This window comes from Artemia franciscana, chromosome 1 (genome assembly GCF_032884065.1).
Source record: "Artemia franciscana chromosome 1, ASM3288406v1, whole genome shotgun sequence".
Classification (NCBI taxonomy): Eukaryota; Metazoa; Arthropoda; class Branchiopoda; order Anostraca; family Artemiidae; genus Artemia; species Artemia franciscana.
In genome coordinates this window covers 8,604,887-8,624,936 of record NC_088863.1, presented here as the reverse complement: position 1 = coordinate 8,624,936, position 20,050 = coordinate 8,604,887, and the positions used below count along the sequence as shown (strand labels likewise).

The 20,050-nt window shown below is 35.2% G+C and overlaps 1 protein-coding gene across 1 annotated transcript in view; it reads right to left on the bottom strand.

The window, feature by feature from the left end:
• LOC136025078 (POU domain protein 2-like) overlaps positions 1 to 20,050 on the bottom strand; it is a 107,237-nt gene that overhangs the window by 41,227 nt on the left and 45,960 nt on the right. The window contains exons 3-5 of the mRNA XM_065700794.1: positions 18,871 to 18,927; positions 10,966 to 11,151; positions 5,088 to 5,281 (exon numbers count right to left, since the gene is read on the bottom strand). Coding sequence (XP_065556866.1) covers positions 5,088 to 5,281; positions 10,966 to 11,151; positions 18,871 to 18,927 — 437 coding nt within the window. The remainder of the gene's footprint in view (positions 1 to 5,087; positions 5,282 to 10,965; positions 11,152 to 18,870; positions 18,928 to 20,050) is intronic.

The window sequence follows — 20,050 nt, the reverse complement described above, 5'->3', positions numbered from 1 at the left end:
ATCACACCATCAGATTCAGCGTATCAGAGTACCCTATCGTGGAAGTTTCAAGCCCCTATCTACAAAAATGTGGAATTTCGCATTTTTTGCCAGAAGACAAATCACGGATGTGTGTTTATTTATTTATTTATTTTTTTTTTTTCAGGGGTGATCGTATCGACTCAGTGGTCCTAGAATGTCGCAAAAGGGCTCATTCTAACGGTAATTAAAAGTTCTAGTGCCCTTTTTAAGTGACCAAAAAAATTGGAAGGCACCTAGACCCCCTCCCACGCTCATTTTTCCCCAAGGTCACCGGATCAAAATTCTGAGATAGCCATTTTATTCACCATAGTCGAACAACCTAATAACTATGTCTTTGGGGACGACTTACTCCCCCGCACTCCCCGTGGGAGGGGCTGCAAGTTACAAACTTTGACCTGTGTTAAAATATAGTAATGGTAACTGGGAAGTGTACAGACGTTTTCAGGGGGATTTTTTTGGTTTGGGGGGAGAGATGAGGGGAGGGGTTACGTGGGATGATATTTCCATGGAGAGACTTCTCATGGGAGAAGAGACTTTCAATGGAGGGGGCGCATGATTTTCTAGAATTATATGAAAAAAAAACAATGGAAAAATAAATATGAAAAGTTATTTCTAGTGAAAGTGAGGAGTAGCATTAAAACTGAAAACGAACAGATATTATAACGCATATGAGGGGTTTACCTCCTCGTATTACCTTCGCTCTTTACGTTAAAGTATTTTTAGTAATTACAACTACTTATTCTACGGCGTTTGTGATTCAGGGGTCATTCTTAAGGAATTGGGACAAAATTTAAGCTTTAGTGTAAAGAGCAAGGTATCCACGAGGGGTGAGCCCCCTCATATACGCAATAAAAACATACGAATACACAAGTTCGCTACGTAAGTTAATTCATAAGTTACGTATATTTTTTACTTATGAAAACGTTCGTAAAAAATTAGAAGTTATAGTTGCCTTTTTAAGTAATCAAAAAATTGGAGGGCAACTAGGCCTCCTCCCTCGCTCCTTTTTTCTCAAAATCTTCCGATTAAAACTATGAAAAAGCCCTTTAGCCAAAAAAAAAAATTAATATGCAAATTTCATTTAAATCAAAACATGCATTAATTCAAAAACGTCCAGAAATTAAACAAAAAAAACAAGTTTTTTTAAATGAAAGTAAGGAGCGACATTAAAACTTAAAACGAACAGAAATTACTCCGTATATGAAAGGGGCTTTTCCTCCTCAACGCCCCGCTCTTTATGCTAAATTTTTTTTTTACTGTTTTAAAAAGTAGAGTTAAGAGAAAGAGTCAAACTTTAGCTTAAAGAGCGGGGCGTTGAGGAGGAAAAGCCCCTTTCATATACGGAGTAATTTCTGTTCGTTTTAAGTTTTAATGTCGCTCCTTACTTTCAGTTAAAAAAAAACTTGTTTTTTTTTTTTTTTTTTTTTTTTTTTTTTAATACAATCAAGAATCACTAGGCTATATCAGACTTCGTTGGAGCGGGGGACGGGACGTACTTGCGACACGAGTGAATATTATACTTAGAAAGGGCGTTGAACAGGGAATCGAATAAAATAATTGTTTTTTCTCTTTTTTTCTTATCTGAATTTTGCCCTGCAACAGGAGTAATCTTAACCAACCCTTGATGACAACAAAATGGCAAAATGACCTTACAACACGGGAATTAGACAGCAAAAATAGAATATACAATTCGATTTTCCATTCAATATTCTTTCCAAATGTTTTAGCCAATAACGTAGTAATTGTGTTCCAGCTCTTCCCCCCAAATAATGCCGGGATATAGTCCTAGTCTACATACAAAAGTTTGCCAACTTGGTTTGTACAATTTTTGCTATCATTTTTTATCAGCAGTTTGGTCACGATGGCAAATAATACCAATTTGAAAAATTACAAATCAGCAAAATTATGCATATAGCCCAGGGCTACATCCAGGCGCAGAAGGGGGCCTAATTGCAATAATAGTGATTATGGTAACATTCTTGTCTATGCCCTCTTCTGAAGGAAAAACTAATAAAAAAATAGTACCATTCGATTCTCGAATCAACAGTCTTTCCAAATATAATGGCCTCTACCACGACAATCACGTCCTGCCCCCAATGGGGCCCGATAAAATCCCAAATAATACATTTCCATATTCAGCGTTTTCATTGATTGAATTATCGCATCTGTTCATTAACGAGTATTTTATTTTTAACCTGATCTATAGAATCACGTCATTGTGAAATAATGAGAGTAGTCGGATAAACATATTACTTAAAAAAGTATTTAGAAACATGAATAAAAATGAAAGGAGACATAAAATAGTAGTTTCTTGTAGTCTTGTATATATCCTAAGGTTATTTCTTGCATATGGCCTGGGGGTATGTTTGGTCTCGTTGCAGGAGAGAGGATGAGGCGCAGGCGCAACTGTCTCGGTAGCGATTATTATATATGGAAACAGGCAAACAGCCATGATTGGGGTCTTGGGGATCGAAAAACTTGATGTCCTTCTTTTATTTGGTAAAAATCTAGTCTAGCTACTTTTCACTATCTTGGAAAGGGGTTGGTTTAGGAAAATGAAACTTTCAGGGATGGGTCTACGGACTAAAGTATGGGTACTTTTGTCTAATAACCACCACACTAAAGATCCTGTATCGCGAACATGAGACAAAAACGGGTTTTCAAGGTCTTTATACCAGACAACATTAGCTTTGGCTCGGTGGGGAACTGCACTGTAGCTATATTTTAATTAAATATTTAGTTGGCATTTTGGTTAGGTTAGCTTAGATTACGTATTTAATATAATGCGGTCTGGGCGGACCCCCGTCCATAGTTCTTTGTTGTAGTTTTCATAATTTTATTGATAAAGTATTATAGCCTATTTTCGCCATATTTTGTTTCATTTCATTTGGCATTAATCAAACCTCACTTCTCAACAGAACTTCAGTGCGGTGGCTATAAGACACAAGTGCCAAAGTACATTCTAGGAAGATGTTTTGAAGTACCTAGCTTCACTCCATTTGCCTCTAGAGGGTAGTGACCTTTGATGGTTTTTAAAAATCTTTGTTATCTAAGTGAAACCTAGCAAAACAGATCTTCTGCTTAAATGAAGTACAAGAAAACTTTTTTTCAGCTTTAGAACTTTGCTCAATCCCAATTTATGAGGTTTCAAATATATATATAATACATTTCCTAAATTTAGGAAAAAGCCATTGATATTTCTTTAAATTTTACTCAAATAGCAGGGATTGCACTTTCAGAGTTAAAACCGGAGAAAAAGAAACTGATAACTGGAAATTAATGTAAAATGTTGTTTTGTCAAAATTTCAATAGGTTCCTGTCAAGTAGATAATTTTCTAACACTTAGAAGTCAGAAGAGGGTTATCATTGAATCTTGGGAATACCGTCCCAGGGTTTTTTGGCCCTCAATTCATTATTGAAAGTTTCATTTTCCTAACCTACCCCACTTTCCCACATGGCAAAAATTAGCTAAACTAGAATTTTACACTGTTATTTTAGTTTTCCCTTCTGTAGAGGGTATAGACAAGGCTGATACCATTATTATATTTAGAAAGATCATTGAATGGGGAATTGAACGATATATTTATGTTTTTGCTATCTGACTCCTGTGTTACAAGATAAATCCACCCTCAAAGAATATCGTCTCCAGGCTGCGTTTACCAGCCTTATACAGTGGAGGGAGTAAAATGTTTTTTTACAGAGGGAGATCCGATGCCATGGAAAATTGTTTTTTTAGACTCGGCAATTTTTTGCATATTTTCGTCTTTCTTCAAACACCAGATCCCTTGCATCCAATAATAAGCTTCTCTAAATAAAGTTTAAAGGTATAAGTTTAGAGGTTGAATAGGCCACTCCTAAAGGAAAGATGATAGCTTAGTAAAATAAAAGTAGTAGCCTACCATTAGGTTACTTATCTTATGTTCTTCCCCAATACCATGGTCGCTTTTCTGACAATGCACCCCCCTTCTTCCTGGCCCCAGGTATAGCCTAACCACAAGGTAATAAAAACTAGAATTAAACGCTAAAACAATGAAATTCTTACACACAGCATGCTTCTTTTCTTTATTATTATATTCTAAGAAGAAGAGTTTATTAATCAACCAAAGACATAACAAAACCTGAAACAAAGCTTGTTTAGCTAAATAATCACCCCACTAGGCCTAAATGCAAATCAACTTATGACAGGTGAGGACAATCACCCACCCAAAACAAAAGAAGAAACGACAAAAAATCAAATAAAAAAAAACATTCAGGACCTCCCGTCATTAATCAGTCAAACCAAAATATTAATCAGATTAGGCAATCATGTTTCCTTCTATCGTTAACCACATTCTATACAATTTCAAATAGTATTTATTTTCACAATTCTATTGTTATTACTTAGACCAAAGTAGATTTCATAGGCCAGGGTCTAGGATACAGAAACATGTTTAATAAAGAAACTTAGGGCTATAAATGGGACAATCAGGAAGGGGGCGAGGGCATTTTAGAAAAGCTACACGGTAAACATATCACAGTTCAAACTATTGACTTACCAATAAAGTGAACATACCACTCGATGCCTTTTTTTATGCTCTTTATGAATATAATAATTGCTTCTATTGCAAACTCAAATTTAAGCACTTTTTGACCTAACCTAAACTAACCTTATTATAAATAATTTTGGCGCTGTGAAAATGAAGTATTATTTTGTCGAAAACGACCGAGAAAACGGCGCTGAGAAAACGTAGTATCATTTTTCGGAAAACAACCAATAACTCATGCTTTAATTCAAAATTCGGCATTTTTAAGAGCTCAAAAAGTGTTTAAATGTGCAATAGAAGCGATTATTATATTCGTAAAGAGCATAAAAAAAGGCATCGAGTGGTATATTCACTTTATTGGTAAGTCAATAATATGAACTGCGATATATTTACCAAGCTACCATGATATTTGGAAAGAACATAAAATACGTAATCTAATGGTACTACCTTTACTACTGGATTTCCTTTAGAACTGGCCAGCCACTAAACTAATAACCAACTTATATGCTGGCATTTCTCTTAACTAAAGTCTATACAACTTACCAAATTCAATGCACCATCACAATCTCCAGAACCATTCTCTGAAATAACATCATCCATTAGACTGCCCTCTTCACATTCGTCATCTTCCTGTTGACTACTTTTTGCACTATTCTGTGGTGACGATAAGTTGAGGGGCATTTTCAAATCTTGAACCGATGCAATCGACGATAAAACAGAACTGTTCTGATTCCAACCTAAAATAAGACATTGATGATCACTGCAACTGCACCTTCAAAACTGAGAAAATTAAGTATGAAATATTAAACATTTGTTCATTCATTTTAGTTTTTATTCGTAACTGTTACTTGACCTATGTATGAATCGGTGAATGTTGATATCCATTTTATAAACTGCAAACGAGAGGAAAGTGTTTTTCAGATATGTTAATAAATTTGTTGGATTTTGAAAGAGAATTTGTGAAGAGACAATGTACTGATTAGAAACTATTTTTTTACTTTTACTATCTTTTAAAAAGAAAAAATACATAGAGCACGTGATCACAGACATTCCGAGTGAGTGGGGGGGGGGTATTATTACCCAGGAAATTCACGGGTGATTAAACTTAAAATACAGAAACACAAAAGAAAGCCATACATTTCACATGCAAACAGGGAAGTAGGCAGGGAAGGTGCGGGGGGGGATCACCCTCCCCCAGAAACAGGTAATTTTATTTTCTTACTACCCCCCCCCCCCCGAAAAAATACTGCGCATGTGTCTGCATACGAATATCCTAAAAATGTGATTGGCTAGAATTGTATCGGCTTTGGCCTATCTTAGGATTTATATTTAGGCAATTATTTTATGGGACCAGTTAGTTACGAGAAAAATGACCCAATTATGGTAAAAACTCATAACAGTTAACCAAACAAAGTAGTTGCTTAACTCTCAACATAGCATGTGTAGCTGTGTTGGCCTCAGGCGGCTTGGTGCTGCTTGAGTTGCTAGTAGTAGTAGTAGAAGTATTTCTCTGACAGGTAATCCGCTGCAATCTCATACAACATGAACAACTACTGCAATATCTCCTCTATGAACTAGTAATACTTCACAAGTGCCTTGAAATCGGGGCCTTGTCCAGGAATTTTTTTCGGGGGGGGCTACAAAATAATTTTGTCGTGACGTTTACATAAAAAAAACTTTAAAATACACATGAAAAATTGTTTATATTTATATTTGTTATGTTTTTTACGTGTCGGATAAATATTTCGAGGGGGAGAGGGGTGGGGGTTCAAACCCCCTACGCCCTTCCCCCCTGGATACGGCCTTGCGTGAAATATATAGTTTTAACTATGTTGAAGCTAATTAAAAAAATAAATAAAAAAGGTAATATAAAATTAGGCGAAAGAAATTTCCACAAAACTAATTCAATTCTTATTTAAATATACTTAGTACGCTTAAACACCAGGCTTGATCGTAGGCTAAGTTTTCTGGGGGGAGGAGGAGATTGGGAGAAAAGGTGTTTCGAAAAAAAAACTAAAACAGCATTACATGATATAATATAGGAAAATATGCAGAAATTAACTAAAATTTAGGCTTTTACGGGGGGGGGGCATTCCAGTGGATACCCATACTCAGAATTTTTAGGTATAGGTAAATGTATGGTTTCTCTCCCTTATTATAGTCAAATATCACATAGTTCACTTTCATACTTAGCCATAGCATGCTCTGAATAATTTGATTCGGAAATACGAGGGAGGGGGACATTTCAAACGACGTTTAAAAGCACAAGAATTTTATGAACTATATATAAAATTATGGGTAATCGCAACAAATTTTGAACTTACAGTGGGGGGGGAGGCTTCGAACACCCATTATCGTGCTTTTAAGTGTTAATTATTATTTATTGTTTTGGGAAATTTTAGTTCAGGGGCATCTTGCCATCTTAAAAAGTAGTTCCGTTAGGTGACTAACACTTTCAGAAATTAATACAGGGCCAAAAATATACCCTTGGAAAATATTGCAAAGCTACTATTTCAAACTTTTCTTGTTTCTAGGGCTTAGAAGATTGCATATATGATAGGTCTAGCTATCTAGTTTCCAACATGCACCGTTTTACCTTAAATTTGAGCTTCAAATCTCTTTTTCGCTGGCTTTAGTTTTGAAATGCAATGCCTGTTATTTCAGTAGAACTGTAAGCCGTACCAAGGATTTTTCGTATATTTTAGAAACAAATTTAAAGATCTTTAATACCTGATAAATTGTCATTGAGCAAGGACACTTTTTGGTACTTTTCTGTTAGCCAGTACACACTCACAAATTTGGATCTACTGGAAGATTGATAGGATATATATAATGTGGGTTGTATATTTGTAGATTGGGAGGGGGCTTAAGTATAGCGGGGTTGCCTGCAAAATATAACCTAACCAAAATACCAACTAAATATTTATTAAAGTATAGCTACAATGTAGTTTTCCACTGAGCCAAAGCTAAATATCTCTTGAATAAAAACAACAATAAACAGGTTAGTGTTTGATTTTATAGATCTGATTTTCTCGAGTGTGTACTGGCTATCAGATTAGTACGCACTTTTCTTGTGCCTTCTTTGAACAGAACACCTATTTTCCAAGGTTTCACTTTTGTAAAACAAAGATTATAAAAGGTCAATGCCCTTTGGAGGAAGAAGGAGTAGAGGTAGGTGCTTCAAAATACCTTTCCAGGAGATCATTAATGTTCTAGACGCCTCCCTGAGAGTTTCGGTCATCTAGGTCCCACTTTCCAAGGTGGGGAATAGCCCCTAAACTAGAATTTACCGTTGTTTTTATTTTTTTACCTCATAATTCTATCTTCGTATCTTCATAATTCATAATTCTATCCATTCCAAAATTCTATCTTCGTCACTCAGACGAAACGAGGTTTCGTACGGACGAGGATAAATAAACCCGTTTTAACAAAGAAAGTTAGGGTTGGGCCTATTATATGGGACCATCAGGCGGGAGGGGTTTACAAAGGAACAAGGTTTTTACGAGTATAGGCTACTATTATTTACGTATTTATTAATGGAAACATTAACAAGTCATATAAATTCAGCTTACACGAAGTTCTGCAAACCTCATGTACAGTAAATTCAATGGACTCTCAACCTAAGGATAAGTATCGGTATATCGAAATCAATATACCAAATCAAATATTGATCAATATTATACCAAATGGCGATCACCTGGACATAAATCAATCAAATATCCAATATCAGTCAAACAAATATATATCTACTGATATTATAAAAAAATAACAAAAACAACTAAGCTTCTCAATAATAACTGACTCGAAAATCAGCACTTATTTTGCATGTTACCTACGAGCTAAGACATAATTACTGAAGTCATAAAATTTAACCATAATAGCCGTCATGGTTTCATAGCACAGGCCAAAAATTCTCGTAATTTTTATGAGGACGTCAACATGCGTTTGAACATCATTTAGGCATCCGAAATTTTGCACCAAAAACAAAATATAACTAACCCACAAAGAGACCTGGTAGGCCGAAGAAAAAACCGGAAGCAGATTTCCTTAGGCATGTGGTTTCAGCCTAAAACATTAATATTAAAGGTATCTTGACCGAGGGGTTCTATACCTGCCCGCTTCATGTACACCGGACACATTTAGGCATGGGGGAAGGGTGGAAGTCATGCATTTAGTACTGAGCGCAAAACTCTGATACAAACTCTGAGGGACCTCCAAAAACAATGCCGAAGAACTAAAAAGGTGTCTACCAAGGATAAACTGTGAGCAGCCCCTTAATCTTAACAAAGGGGAACTAATCTATTTTCCCTCACTGCCTTCTGAAATTACGAGTAAACTTTCACAAATAAATTTGCGCATTGTAGAGAAGTTTGTGAAAAGTGTGAGCGATTTCATAAATAAGGAATTGTTTCTGCGCAATGAGGAATAAGAAATGCAATAAGGGGTTGAAATTGTGATGGCTTGTAATTCAGAAGGGTTTAGTTAGAACAAAATATACATTTACAAAGATGTTACATTCTGGAGACGCCGAATTTATTTTTCATAAACTTCTAAAAAATTGTTCGGTAGTCAGAGGGGCATGATATTAAGCATAGGTATTAGAACGGTCAGAATCTTAGGTACGGTTGCTGTTTTCAAATCAGGGGGTCAAAACTGGAAAAACGTCCGTTTATTAGGGCCAGGCGTTTCAAATTTTTCTAGCACAAATCGTGTGGACCAGGTTCAGCAAGGATACTCCTTCCTAACACTCGCTTTCTATGTTATGGCATGATGCTGAACTGGGCCGTAGGCAGGATTTATTTTCGGGGGTTGTTTTACATTATAATTCTTTCGGAAGCGGGGGAATTTACAAAAAAAAAAACTTAAAAAGGCATCAAAATCTTATTTATATTCACTTTTGTTCCGTTTTTACGAGTCGGACAAACATTTGGGTAGGATTAAAACCCCTACCCTCCCGCCCCGGGATACGGCCTTGATGCTGAATATTTTCTGCTTCATAATTTTATTTGATCAAATAACCACTTTGTTCCCACAACACAAAGCTGGAACACAGAGGCACATTTCACAAATTAAACTTTTTTTCATTGCTCAGCAGTCAGAACAAACTCCAAGGTTTGTCAGATATCGAGAATTCGCAACCAAATAATAGAGTCAAAAACAACTCCAAAATCTTGAAGCAGTCATTGACAAAAGAGATCTAAGGATCTCTAATGATGATCAGCTTGAATTTCTCTACCACACCAATAATATTGCTTCTAAAGCCAAGTAAACAAGGCACAAAGCAAAAACCATCAAGAGGGATACACTGATAATCACCCCTGCTCATTACAAAAATCTGGTTATACCTAAATTAAAGTGTCAAAAACTACTCCAAAAATCTTGAAGCAGTCACTGAAAGAACAGATCTAAGGATTTCTAATGATGACCGGCTTAAATTTCTCTACCACACCCACACCAATCCTTCTACAGCCCAGTAAAAAAGGCGCAAAGTAAAAACCCTCAAGAGTGATGCACTGATAATCACCCCTGCTCATTACAAAATCTGATTATACCTAAATTAAAGCCATGGATGAGAGTGATACCCTGCATTTAATCAAGTAAAAAGACTGTTCAATAAGGAGTTCATACAATAAAGGAAGGCTATGACTTTTTCCGCATAAAGTGTCTGGACAGCCTGAAGCTGACAAGCATTTTTGTAGGATTAATGTAGAGAGCTTGCAAGCTGGGATAGGATCGTCAACTCCAGCCTATCCGAATTTACCATGATATACCCTGATTTTACTATGGGTACCTTAGATCACAAGCCTAGACAGTCCAGGTCTTCTTGGGAGAGGGTATCATCTTCCAAAGGTTATACAGTATTTTGAAAATAAAACTTTATTTTCAACCCAAAGTATACCAGCTTTCGTGAACTTCCTATAATTTTTGTTTAAATGATCTTAGAAAGGCTGTTCTTCCCGATATTTCCATCATTTTCACTGATGGAAATGTACCAGTGAATTTGCAACTATCACCGACGAATCTATATAAGAGGGGGCACTGCCTCATGTCACCAAATTGTTATTTGGCACATTTGAAGTGTCTGTTTTTATTTTCGGCACATTTGAAGTGTCTGTTTTTATTTTTGACAAAACATATTTTAGAACGTAAAGCATACTACTACTTTTAACATCTCATCATAGTACTAATCCACCCGGAGGCAGCATAGCTTTGCACGAGCAAATATCGAATTTTTCATGTTTTACTCGACAGCTGCACGCAGTTACGAGAAATACCTCTGCCTCCGTAAAAAATTAAATTTTGACCCGTTCCCCACCTACCCGGTGTTCTAGGTACCCCATGCCTGTAACCCCACACTGATGATAAATTGTATAAAAAAAATTCAGCAACTAGAATGAAAAGATACATATAAATTACATACCTTGATTCTCAGCATCAATTTCTCTGTCTCGGCTGGAGCTCCTTAAAGTCTCTGGACTGGCAGAAGACTCTCGTTTTATTTGTCGCGGGAAACTGAACTGCGACTGGGACCAGCTATGAAAAGCCGGTAAGTAGGGGTTGTTAATTAATCCTGAGATTGAACTGGTGACAGGCTTCCTTGGATAAACTGGGGAAAGTAAAAATAATGTACTAATTGTCAAACATTTTCCCCATCGCTCATTTTCCTTGATATGTGTTCCATTTATCGATATAATATCTCCTATGAGAAAACACAATAAAGAAGTAGACTGCATGGAAAATATAGGAACATATTTTACATTTAAAGTACTTATATAGTGAGAAGGGGCACGGCCTGCCCAAAGTCCTGAATCAAAATACGAGCGTGCCAGAGTATTCTTTAAAAAAATTATAACCAAAATTAGCCCCAGGCGCAAGTGATTGCACGTGGAAACACGTTCCCTGTTCAGATTCGGCCTACTTTTCTCTGCTAGAGAAAAAAACGATCAAACATTTTAATTTTGCAAAACACCATAGCTGCCTTATTAAGGACTATATAGCTGCCTTATTAAGGACTATATCACGGCTCTATTCTGTGGCAAAATAAGCATGAGAGTGAAGGGACACAGATTTACAAGAAAACGTTTGCCAAACGTGCAAGTCATCCCCAGCACTTGTTCCCAGCATTGATTCCCAGCACTTGTTCTGCAAAAGCGAACCACAGGCCCATTCACGACAATTCTTCAGCTAATGCTGATTTTCAAATGCAGTTGAATCCAAGACCATTTGCAGTAGACGTTTAGCTAACTTCTAGAGCTAAATATAGCCAAAATCGAAGATCATTTGATCCATATAAATAGGAAATTATGGCTAAGGAGGTTTTCCATGTTTCTGAGCAGATGCGTGAGGTAATCAGTAGAACAGCCCAGGGGCTTTGCGTCTATATCATTCGCAGTTACCAGAGGAAGAATTAATTGAAAAGCCCAGTCCCTAGTGAGTAATAGTGGCAGGTAACCAGTTAAGAACAACTGTGAGAGTACTCTCTCTCTCTTAAAACACCCAAGAACCTTGTCGGTAGAACTAGAATTTCGATGCGCGTAGCCCTTCTTCAAAAAGGCTTCTCTCAGACTCTAAAAAAAGCTTCTGCTTTGTCAAAAGATATCGTAATATCGTACCCTTATGTCAGAAGGTCCCACCCATTCACACATTATTATATAGGCATTTCAGTAAGCTAGTGCCGCGTGTCTGCTGAAGAATCTACACTACTTGTCGCCGAAAAGGCTATATATATTCAGGTATTTGTAAAATGCTGATTTGGAAATTCGCATATATAGACTTATAAAATGAAGACGTTAGACCTAAATAAGTATCCATCCAGCTTAGGGTCAGAGGTTACAGGGATGGTTTCCAGAGCCCAAGGTAGGACTGGAGCAAAAGTAGAGGCAGAAAGTGGTTCCAACGCTGGATAATTTGGCACCGCAATGGACAACTTTTTATACAAGATCTAGGCGATAAAATTTAGTCACGTCAAATTTTTGTATACTGGATATTTTGTTATACTAAATTTTCGTAACTGGGATTATTGAACAGATTAGTTGACGCGGTCAGTGCAATAATCTGTGAGATCAGATAATTCCAAGTCTTCTTTAACATCGTCATCAAGGCTTGAAAATTTGACAAAGGCCTACGCAGCCCTGTTAACATCACCTTTGGGGAAGGCTTTCCAAGGTTTCCAAGATAGGAAGCCCTCAGGAGGGTATTCAAATCCCTTCTTCAATTTTGCCGAATAAACTACTCACAATTGCTCAGTGGAGAAAAATGTAAAGGTTTTACCGACTCCAAAAGCTAAAAGGTCGCTAGCAAAAACCCAATAAACTCGGGAGAGTCAAGATGGTCTGTTACATAGTAGCAAAATGAGATTAATTATATATTTAGGAGTTCCTCTTTCCCGAATATCCAAAACTAAAAAAACTACATCCTGAAGACAACTAGCCTATTCCCAGTAAGAAGAAAAAGAAGAAGAACAAGAGTATTGCTGTTTCTACTCGTCTTACGATCTTTTATGTATTATATCATTTCCTTGCTAACATAAACAGCTGAAAACTGGAGCTTTTGATATCAAAACTGCTTTTTCGTATCTTGGGCTCGTAGAGACATTTTGTTTTAAAAGCATACATACGTCCCGAAAAGCTTTTTTTCAGCTTTTCAGCTCTTTTATAAAACATTTTATTTTAAAAGCAATCAAACGCCCCGAAACATACTTTTTCAGCTTTTTAGATCTCATGCAAAACATTTTCTTTTAAAAGCAATCAAACGTCCCGAAACGCTTTTTCAGCTTTTCAGCTCCCCTATAAAACATTTTCTTTTAAGAGCAAAGAAACGTCCCAAAACAAATTTTTGTCAGCTTTTCAGCTCTCATACAAAACATTTTCTTTTAAAAGCAATCAAACGTCCCGAAACAGACTTTTTTCAGCTTTTCAGCTCTCCTATAAAATATTTTCTTTTAAAAGCAATCAAACGCCCCGAAACACATTTTTTTCAGCTTTTCAGCTCTCATACAAAACATTTTCTATTAAAAGCAATCAAACGTCCCGAATTACATTTTTTCAGCTTTTCAGCTCTCCTATAAAATATTTTCTTTTAAAAGCAGTCGAACGCCCAGAAACACATTTTTTTCAGCTTTTCAGCTCTCCTATAAAATATTTTCTTTTAAAAGCAGTCGAACGCCCAGAAACACATTTTTTTCAGCTTTTCAGCTCTCATACAAAACATTTTCTATTAAAAGCAATCAAACGTCCCGAATTACATTTTTTCAGCTTTTCAGCTCTCCTATAAAATATTTTCTTTTAAAAGCAGTCGAACGCCCAGAAACACATTTTTTTCAGCTTTTCAGCTCTCATACAAAACATTTTCTATTAAAAGCAATCAAACGTCCCGAATTACATTTTTTCAGCTTTTCAGCTCTCCTATAAAATATTTTCTTTTAAAAGCAGTCGAACGCCCAGAAACACATTTTTTTCAGCTTTTCAGCTCTCCTATAAAATATTTTCTTTTAAAAGCAGTCGAACGCCCAGAAACACATTTTTTTTTCAGCTTTTCAGCTCTCCTATAAAACATTTTCTTTTAAAAGCAATCAAACGTCCCGAAACGCTTTTTCAGCTTTTCAGCTCCCCTATAAAACATTTTCTTTTAAGAGCAAAGAAACGTCCCAAAACAAATTTTTGTCAGCTTTTCAGCTCTCATACAAAACATTTTCTTTTAAAAGCAATCAAACGTCCCGAAACAGACTTTTTTCAGCTTTTCAGCTCTCCTATAAAATATTTTCTTTTAAAAGCAATCAAACGCCCCGAAACACATTTTTTCAGCTTTTCAGCTCTCATACAAAACATTTTCTATTAAAAGCAATCAAACGTCCTGAATTACATTTTTTCAGCTTTTGAGCTCTCCTATAAATATTTAAAAGCAGTCGAACGCCCAGAAACACATTTTTTTTCAGCTTTTCAGCTCTCCTATAAAATATTTTCTTTTAAAAGCAGTCGAACGCCCAGAAACACATTTTTTTTCAGCTTTTCAGCTCTCCTATAAAACATTTTCTTTTAAAAGCAATCAAACGTCCCGAAACACTTTTTCGGCTTTTTAGCTCCCCTATAAAACATTTTCATTTAAGAGCAAAGAAACGTCCCAAAAAAAATTTTTGTCAGCTTTTCAGCTCTCATACAAAACATTTTCTTTTAAAAGCAATCAAACGTCCCGAAACAGACTTTTTTCAGCTTTTCAGCTCTCCTATAAAATATTTTCTTTTAAAAGCAATCAAACGCTCCGAAACACATTTTTTTCAGCTTTTCAGCTCTCATACAAAACATTTTCTATTTAAAGCAATCAAACGTCCCGAATTACATTTTTTCAGCTTTTCAGCTCTCCTATTAAATATTTTCTTTTAAAAGCAGTCGAACGCCCAGAAACACTTTTTTTTTCAGCTTTTCAGCTCTCCTATAAAATATTTTCTTTTAAAAGCAATCAAACGTCCCGTAACAATTTTTTTCAGTTTTTCCGCTCTCCTATAACACTTTTGTATAAAATTATAAAGCATATTCTGTAACATCCGTCATTTGAATAAAACTATAACTTTTGAATTAAGCTTTAAACTTGTTGTGTAACATCGCTCTTTTGAACTACTGACAGTGGCACCAACGGGAGGGGATGGTATTTGCCCCCCCCTAAACTTTGAAAAATATCGTTTTTGTATTTTGATTGAACAAAAATTGAAAAATTCCCCCCTCTAAATTTCGAAAACTCATTTGGCCCCTCCACAACATTTTTGTGAATTGACGCCAATGATTGCTTTTGCTGAACTGTTATACAAATATACTCACTAAATTTGGGGAAAAAATAACTTTTTCATCAAACACGCTTCAACGTATTTCAAAGACCTTTTAATAGGATTCTATACATTCTTTTCATGTTTGCAAACAGGGGGAAGAGAAAGATCGGATTTTCCTATTGGCCAATCTTACAGCCAACCTTTTGGTGTTGGAAATTGAATTGTTTCTAATCTCCTTTCCCTTGCCCTAGTATCCAAAGATTTTCAATTTTAAGAAGCGGAATGGAAATAAAGATAAGCCTTATGTTTGGACTGGACGACAACCTGAACACTAATCGATTAGTTTGCATGTCCTGAAATCTAGAGGCCTAAAACGAATCACAAATAGAAACCAAGCGAAGAAAAAAAAAATCAATTGCTGCTATAAAGGCCTATGCACAGAGGCTCCTTCGGACCGGTGCTCATACCAGTTTTTCGCATTTTCCTAGTTTTTTCCTTTTGTAATTCACCTGTTTTTGGGCGTACTTGACACTCCCCCCCCCATGAAAAAACATGACACCCGAATGTTGGTGAAAAACAAATAAATACAATTTGGACAAGATTTGGGCAAGATTTTTTGTTTATGGACTGAAATGTATATTTCAAATATAGATATACAACTAGAATTTCCGAGTAGAGTTTTTTTTTTAAGTTTGTCTGTTACTAGTTTTCTTGTTTTCTTCTAGTATTCTCACTATTTGTCTAATTGACCTTTTTTTTTAAGGTGCACGAACAATCAGTCAAAAAGCTTAAATAAAGCGATTTCACGAAAACTGTGAGTCCTAGAGAAAAATGTAATTATGAATTTAACTTAGCATATGACACTGTATTCAAATACTTTTTAAACAATTGAATTGCTCACAGGTCCAAACCATCCAAATGAAAAAAAAAAAAAAACGAAGACGACTCTTCCTTTCCATAATATGAAAAAAAGGCAAGCAAAAATGAAGTTCTTTCCAGCAACAGCGAAGAAGAATAGAATTTAAGGAATATTTCGGCTATTTCGCTGAGGATGGCTATTGGTCACACATCCGAAATAATTGCTCATGTTTTATTTTAAAAGCTGCCTTTAATAAAAGACCTCATTCCACATAAACTTTCGCTTGATATAAAAATGTTAATAGTGGACTGAAATTGAAAAAAAAAAAGAAAAATGTAAGTGCGAACAAATTTTCCTGAAGCGAAAACCGTGTCTCCAATTACAGCTATTATTTAATTCAACACGGCTAATTCCAGGCTAATTACGACTAATTCAAGCTAAAATGCCCTTAACTCCAAATTCTAAGCATTTCTAATGTCAAATTCTTAAGCCTAATTACTCCACAATGAAAACAGATACATCATCCAGAAATTTGTCAATCCCTATACACGAGTTTGCTTCTAATGAAAAAAGACAGATATCTTCTATCTCTTTACTAAGGAATAGACAACTTTAAAAAACCTTTATGTTTCCATGACCTTTCTTAGCTTTTTGCTTTCCTGACATACCGAATATGAAAATTCCCCGAATATTAGTGTTAGAAATTTCCTCCTCTAAATGCCAGCTTTCCCAGTAGATTTTCATAGCAAATGCGCCAGAATTTCTAGACTTATTGATGCAAAGAAATCGATTATTGAGAAGAGACGAGAAATTCAGAACAGTCGGCTCTCTCAAAAGCTGGACACTAAAATGACCCCTCCTGAAAAAGCAAGGGGATGTTTATTAAAATGGCTAAGATAAATGACCCTTCACAAAATTATTTGCAGGGAATTAAGGGGGCTCCAGTATTACTGGATTCTTAGATGGATATTCTTTTCCATTATAAATTAGTATGCTTTATAGCATGATCTTTTAATTGAAGAAGCTGTATTGTTAGACAGAGGTGTCACGTATGAAGGGGATGAGGGATAATTTTTCCTAGTTATGATGGTCACTCCGCAAACAAAATTGACTCCTCTAAATTGAGCCACGAAACGGTATAATCTTACCAATTGTATCAAAATCTTTATTTCAGCCACTTGATGAACCCCCATCCCCCTAGAAACTGTTGACTAGTGACACCTCAAATTAGTTACATGGAAATGTCCAGTGTAACTAAAATTGTGATAAGTTTATAGTCCACGACAAAAGATTTTTATTTCAAGTTAATTTTTGGAAAGTGTGTTTAAGTTTTTATCATATGAACGAGGTAATTACTATTTTTCATTTTATTATTGACAAAAAAGTAACAACTCCTCAGGAAAACAGACTGTGCTCCTTTGGAGCTCTTTTAATAAGCAAAATTTACCTTAAAATTAATTTTGCTTCATCAATTTAAAAGGTTTTTTCTTCTTTTCTGTTTATGTGTGCTTCTGCATAAATGAAGAATAAACAATAGGTTTGGAAAGGTTCTTCACTTTAAAAATCAGTTTACAAATTTAACTTCTCTTTAAATGGACCTGGAAATTGTAGATAAGATTTAGTAACATGGGAAAAATAGTCCTGAATTTGGTGACCCCGAAACGACAGCAGGTCTCAATACTGCCCTGAGTAATAAATCTATCAAATTACTGTGTATCTTCGGTCTCTTGATGGTCAGTCAAGAGGCTTATCTCGATGCATGAATTCTCCTATTCCAATTTTCCACAGAGTTGACCAGCTAGATAGGAGGCCGCAAGGTTAACGCATAGACTTTCGCTCAATTTCACATCACCCTAGTCACCCTCAGTTGCTCTTGGCGTCTGTCCCCCTGCTCCAGAGATTCAATTGCTATTTTTATAAGATTTGTCCTAGATCAAAATCTAGAAGAATAATTCAGTTTATGGGTGTTGTCCACTAAGTCCAAAAAGTAAAGCAATATAGGATATATTTTTAAAAGTATCAAGACTTGAGAGTGACACAGCCTCAAAGACATATATATATATATATATATATATATATATATATATATATATATATATATATATATATATATATATATATATATATATATATATATATATATATATATATATATATATACTATTTCAATCAGAATTTCAAATTGAAGTTTTTGTCTTTTCTTATTTTTACCATTAGATATTTTAAATAAAAAGCAAAGCAATAGAGGATACATTTTTAAAAGTATCAGGACTAAAGAGTGACACGGCCCCAAGACACACCTTACCCCCTTATATACGTGGGATATTAATGAATGACATGGACTTGACAAAAGGAAGTATAGTTTAAAACGATAAGAACAGGTATTAAATTTGTTCTATGTATTAACAAAATTGGCATAGTTATAAAAAAAAAAAAAAACGGTGGTGGTATTTTGCCTAGAGTAAAGCCGAAAAGGTCCAGCCACAATGATATTATATGACATTGAGATCGAGCGAGTTCTAATTTGAACCAATCAGATCTTCCATGTGATTTTCTGATTAGCTGAACAATTTTTTGAAAAATACTGATCGGCTCAAAATAGCGCTATCCAGTTCCCGGCATTAGTAAAATTTCAATGTGAATGGGCCTAAACGAAACTTCAATAGAGATCCAAGTTACGTGTATTATGAAGAAGAACTAAAACTTACCATCATTTTGAATTCTGAAGCCTGTACTGGGAGAAGCCTTATCGTTTGGATGATTCTCTGGAAAATAAGGAGTACCATTATAAAAAGAAGCCTTAAATATAAATAAAATCAATTCATCATAATGAGGGTATTTTTTATTGAATGTCCAAGATATTAGCCGTTTCCATGGAAAATAAAGGACGAAGTTGAAAATACATTAAATACGAAATAGGTAACATACATTGATGTGGAAAGGTACTATAGATCTCTAAATAATAGAAACAATCCGATTACTTTGTAATTTTGATAGAAAACATTCAGAAAATGCCATTTTAAACTTGTAATAGAGAATAATGCGCAGGGTCTTATGTATTATTTTTATGCAGGGGAAGGGGGTAAAAAAAAATTACAAAGCGCAACAAAAGAGTAAGTCCCCCTCCCCCTGAATACAGCCCTGATGATACGATTGAGTTTGGTTCTTTTGGCCAACAGAAATTAATTTTTTTAACTTTTTTTAGTTTTAATTTTTATTTTTTTTTTTTTTTTTTAGTGATTGAGTTTTCTTAGTAGCCTATTTACCATAGTCAAGTTCAGCATCACCTAGGCACGTAAACAAGAACAGATTTAGGAAGAGGGGAAGGTTAAAAATACTTAACACCGAAAGACAATGCGAATTAATTAAAAATATAACATGCTATTTATAAGTTATAAATATTGATACTCAAGGGGAGGCAAGAACTCAAAAGCTTTTTCTGTATAAATGCCGGGCAGTATCTTATGAATTGATTAATGGGTAATTAAAAAAGAGAATTCTTATCAGAGATGTGTCAAGTGGCACTTATGTATTATAGCGACCACACTTTGTTCTTGATCTGCAATGAAACCGGTTTTCTGTGTCCACTCAGAGATAATCAACTTAGCCTGAGCGAGAGAAACTACTTTGCAGGTATATTTTAGTTAAATATTTAATATATAGAGGGGGTTAGGTTAAGTATCTAATAAAATGCGTTCTGGGTGGACTAATTTCCATAATTCTCTTTAGTGTTACTAAAGTTACTTTTTTTTATTTTGATTTACTTTTTACTTGATTTTGTTACTAAAGTATTATATTTTCACCATATTTTGGTATATTTCATTAGAACTAACCTGACCTCACTTGGTTGGTGTGGTCACTGTAAAACTTAAGTACCCGTCAGGTTTT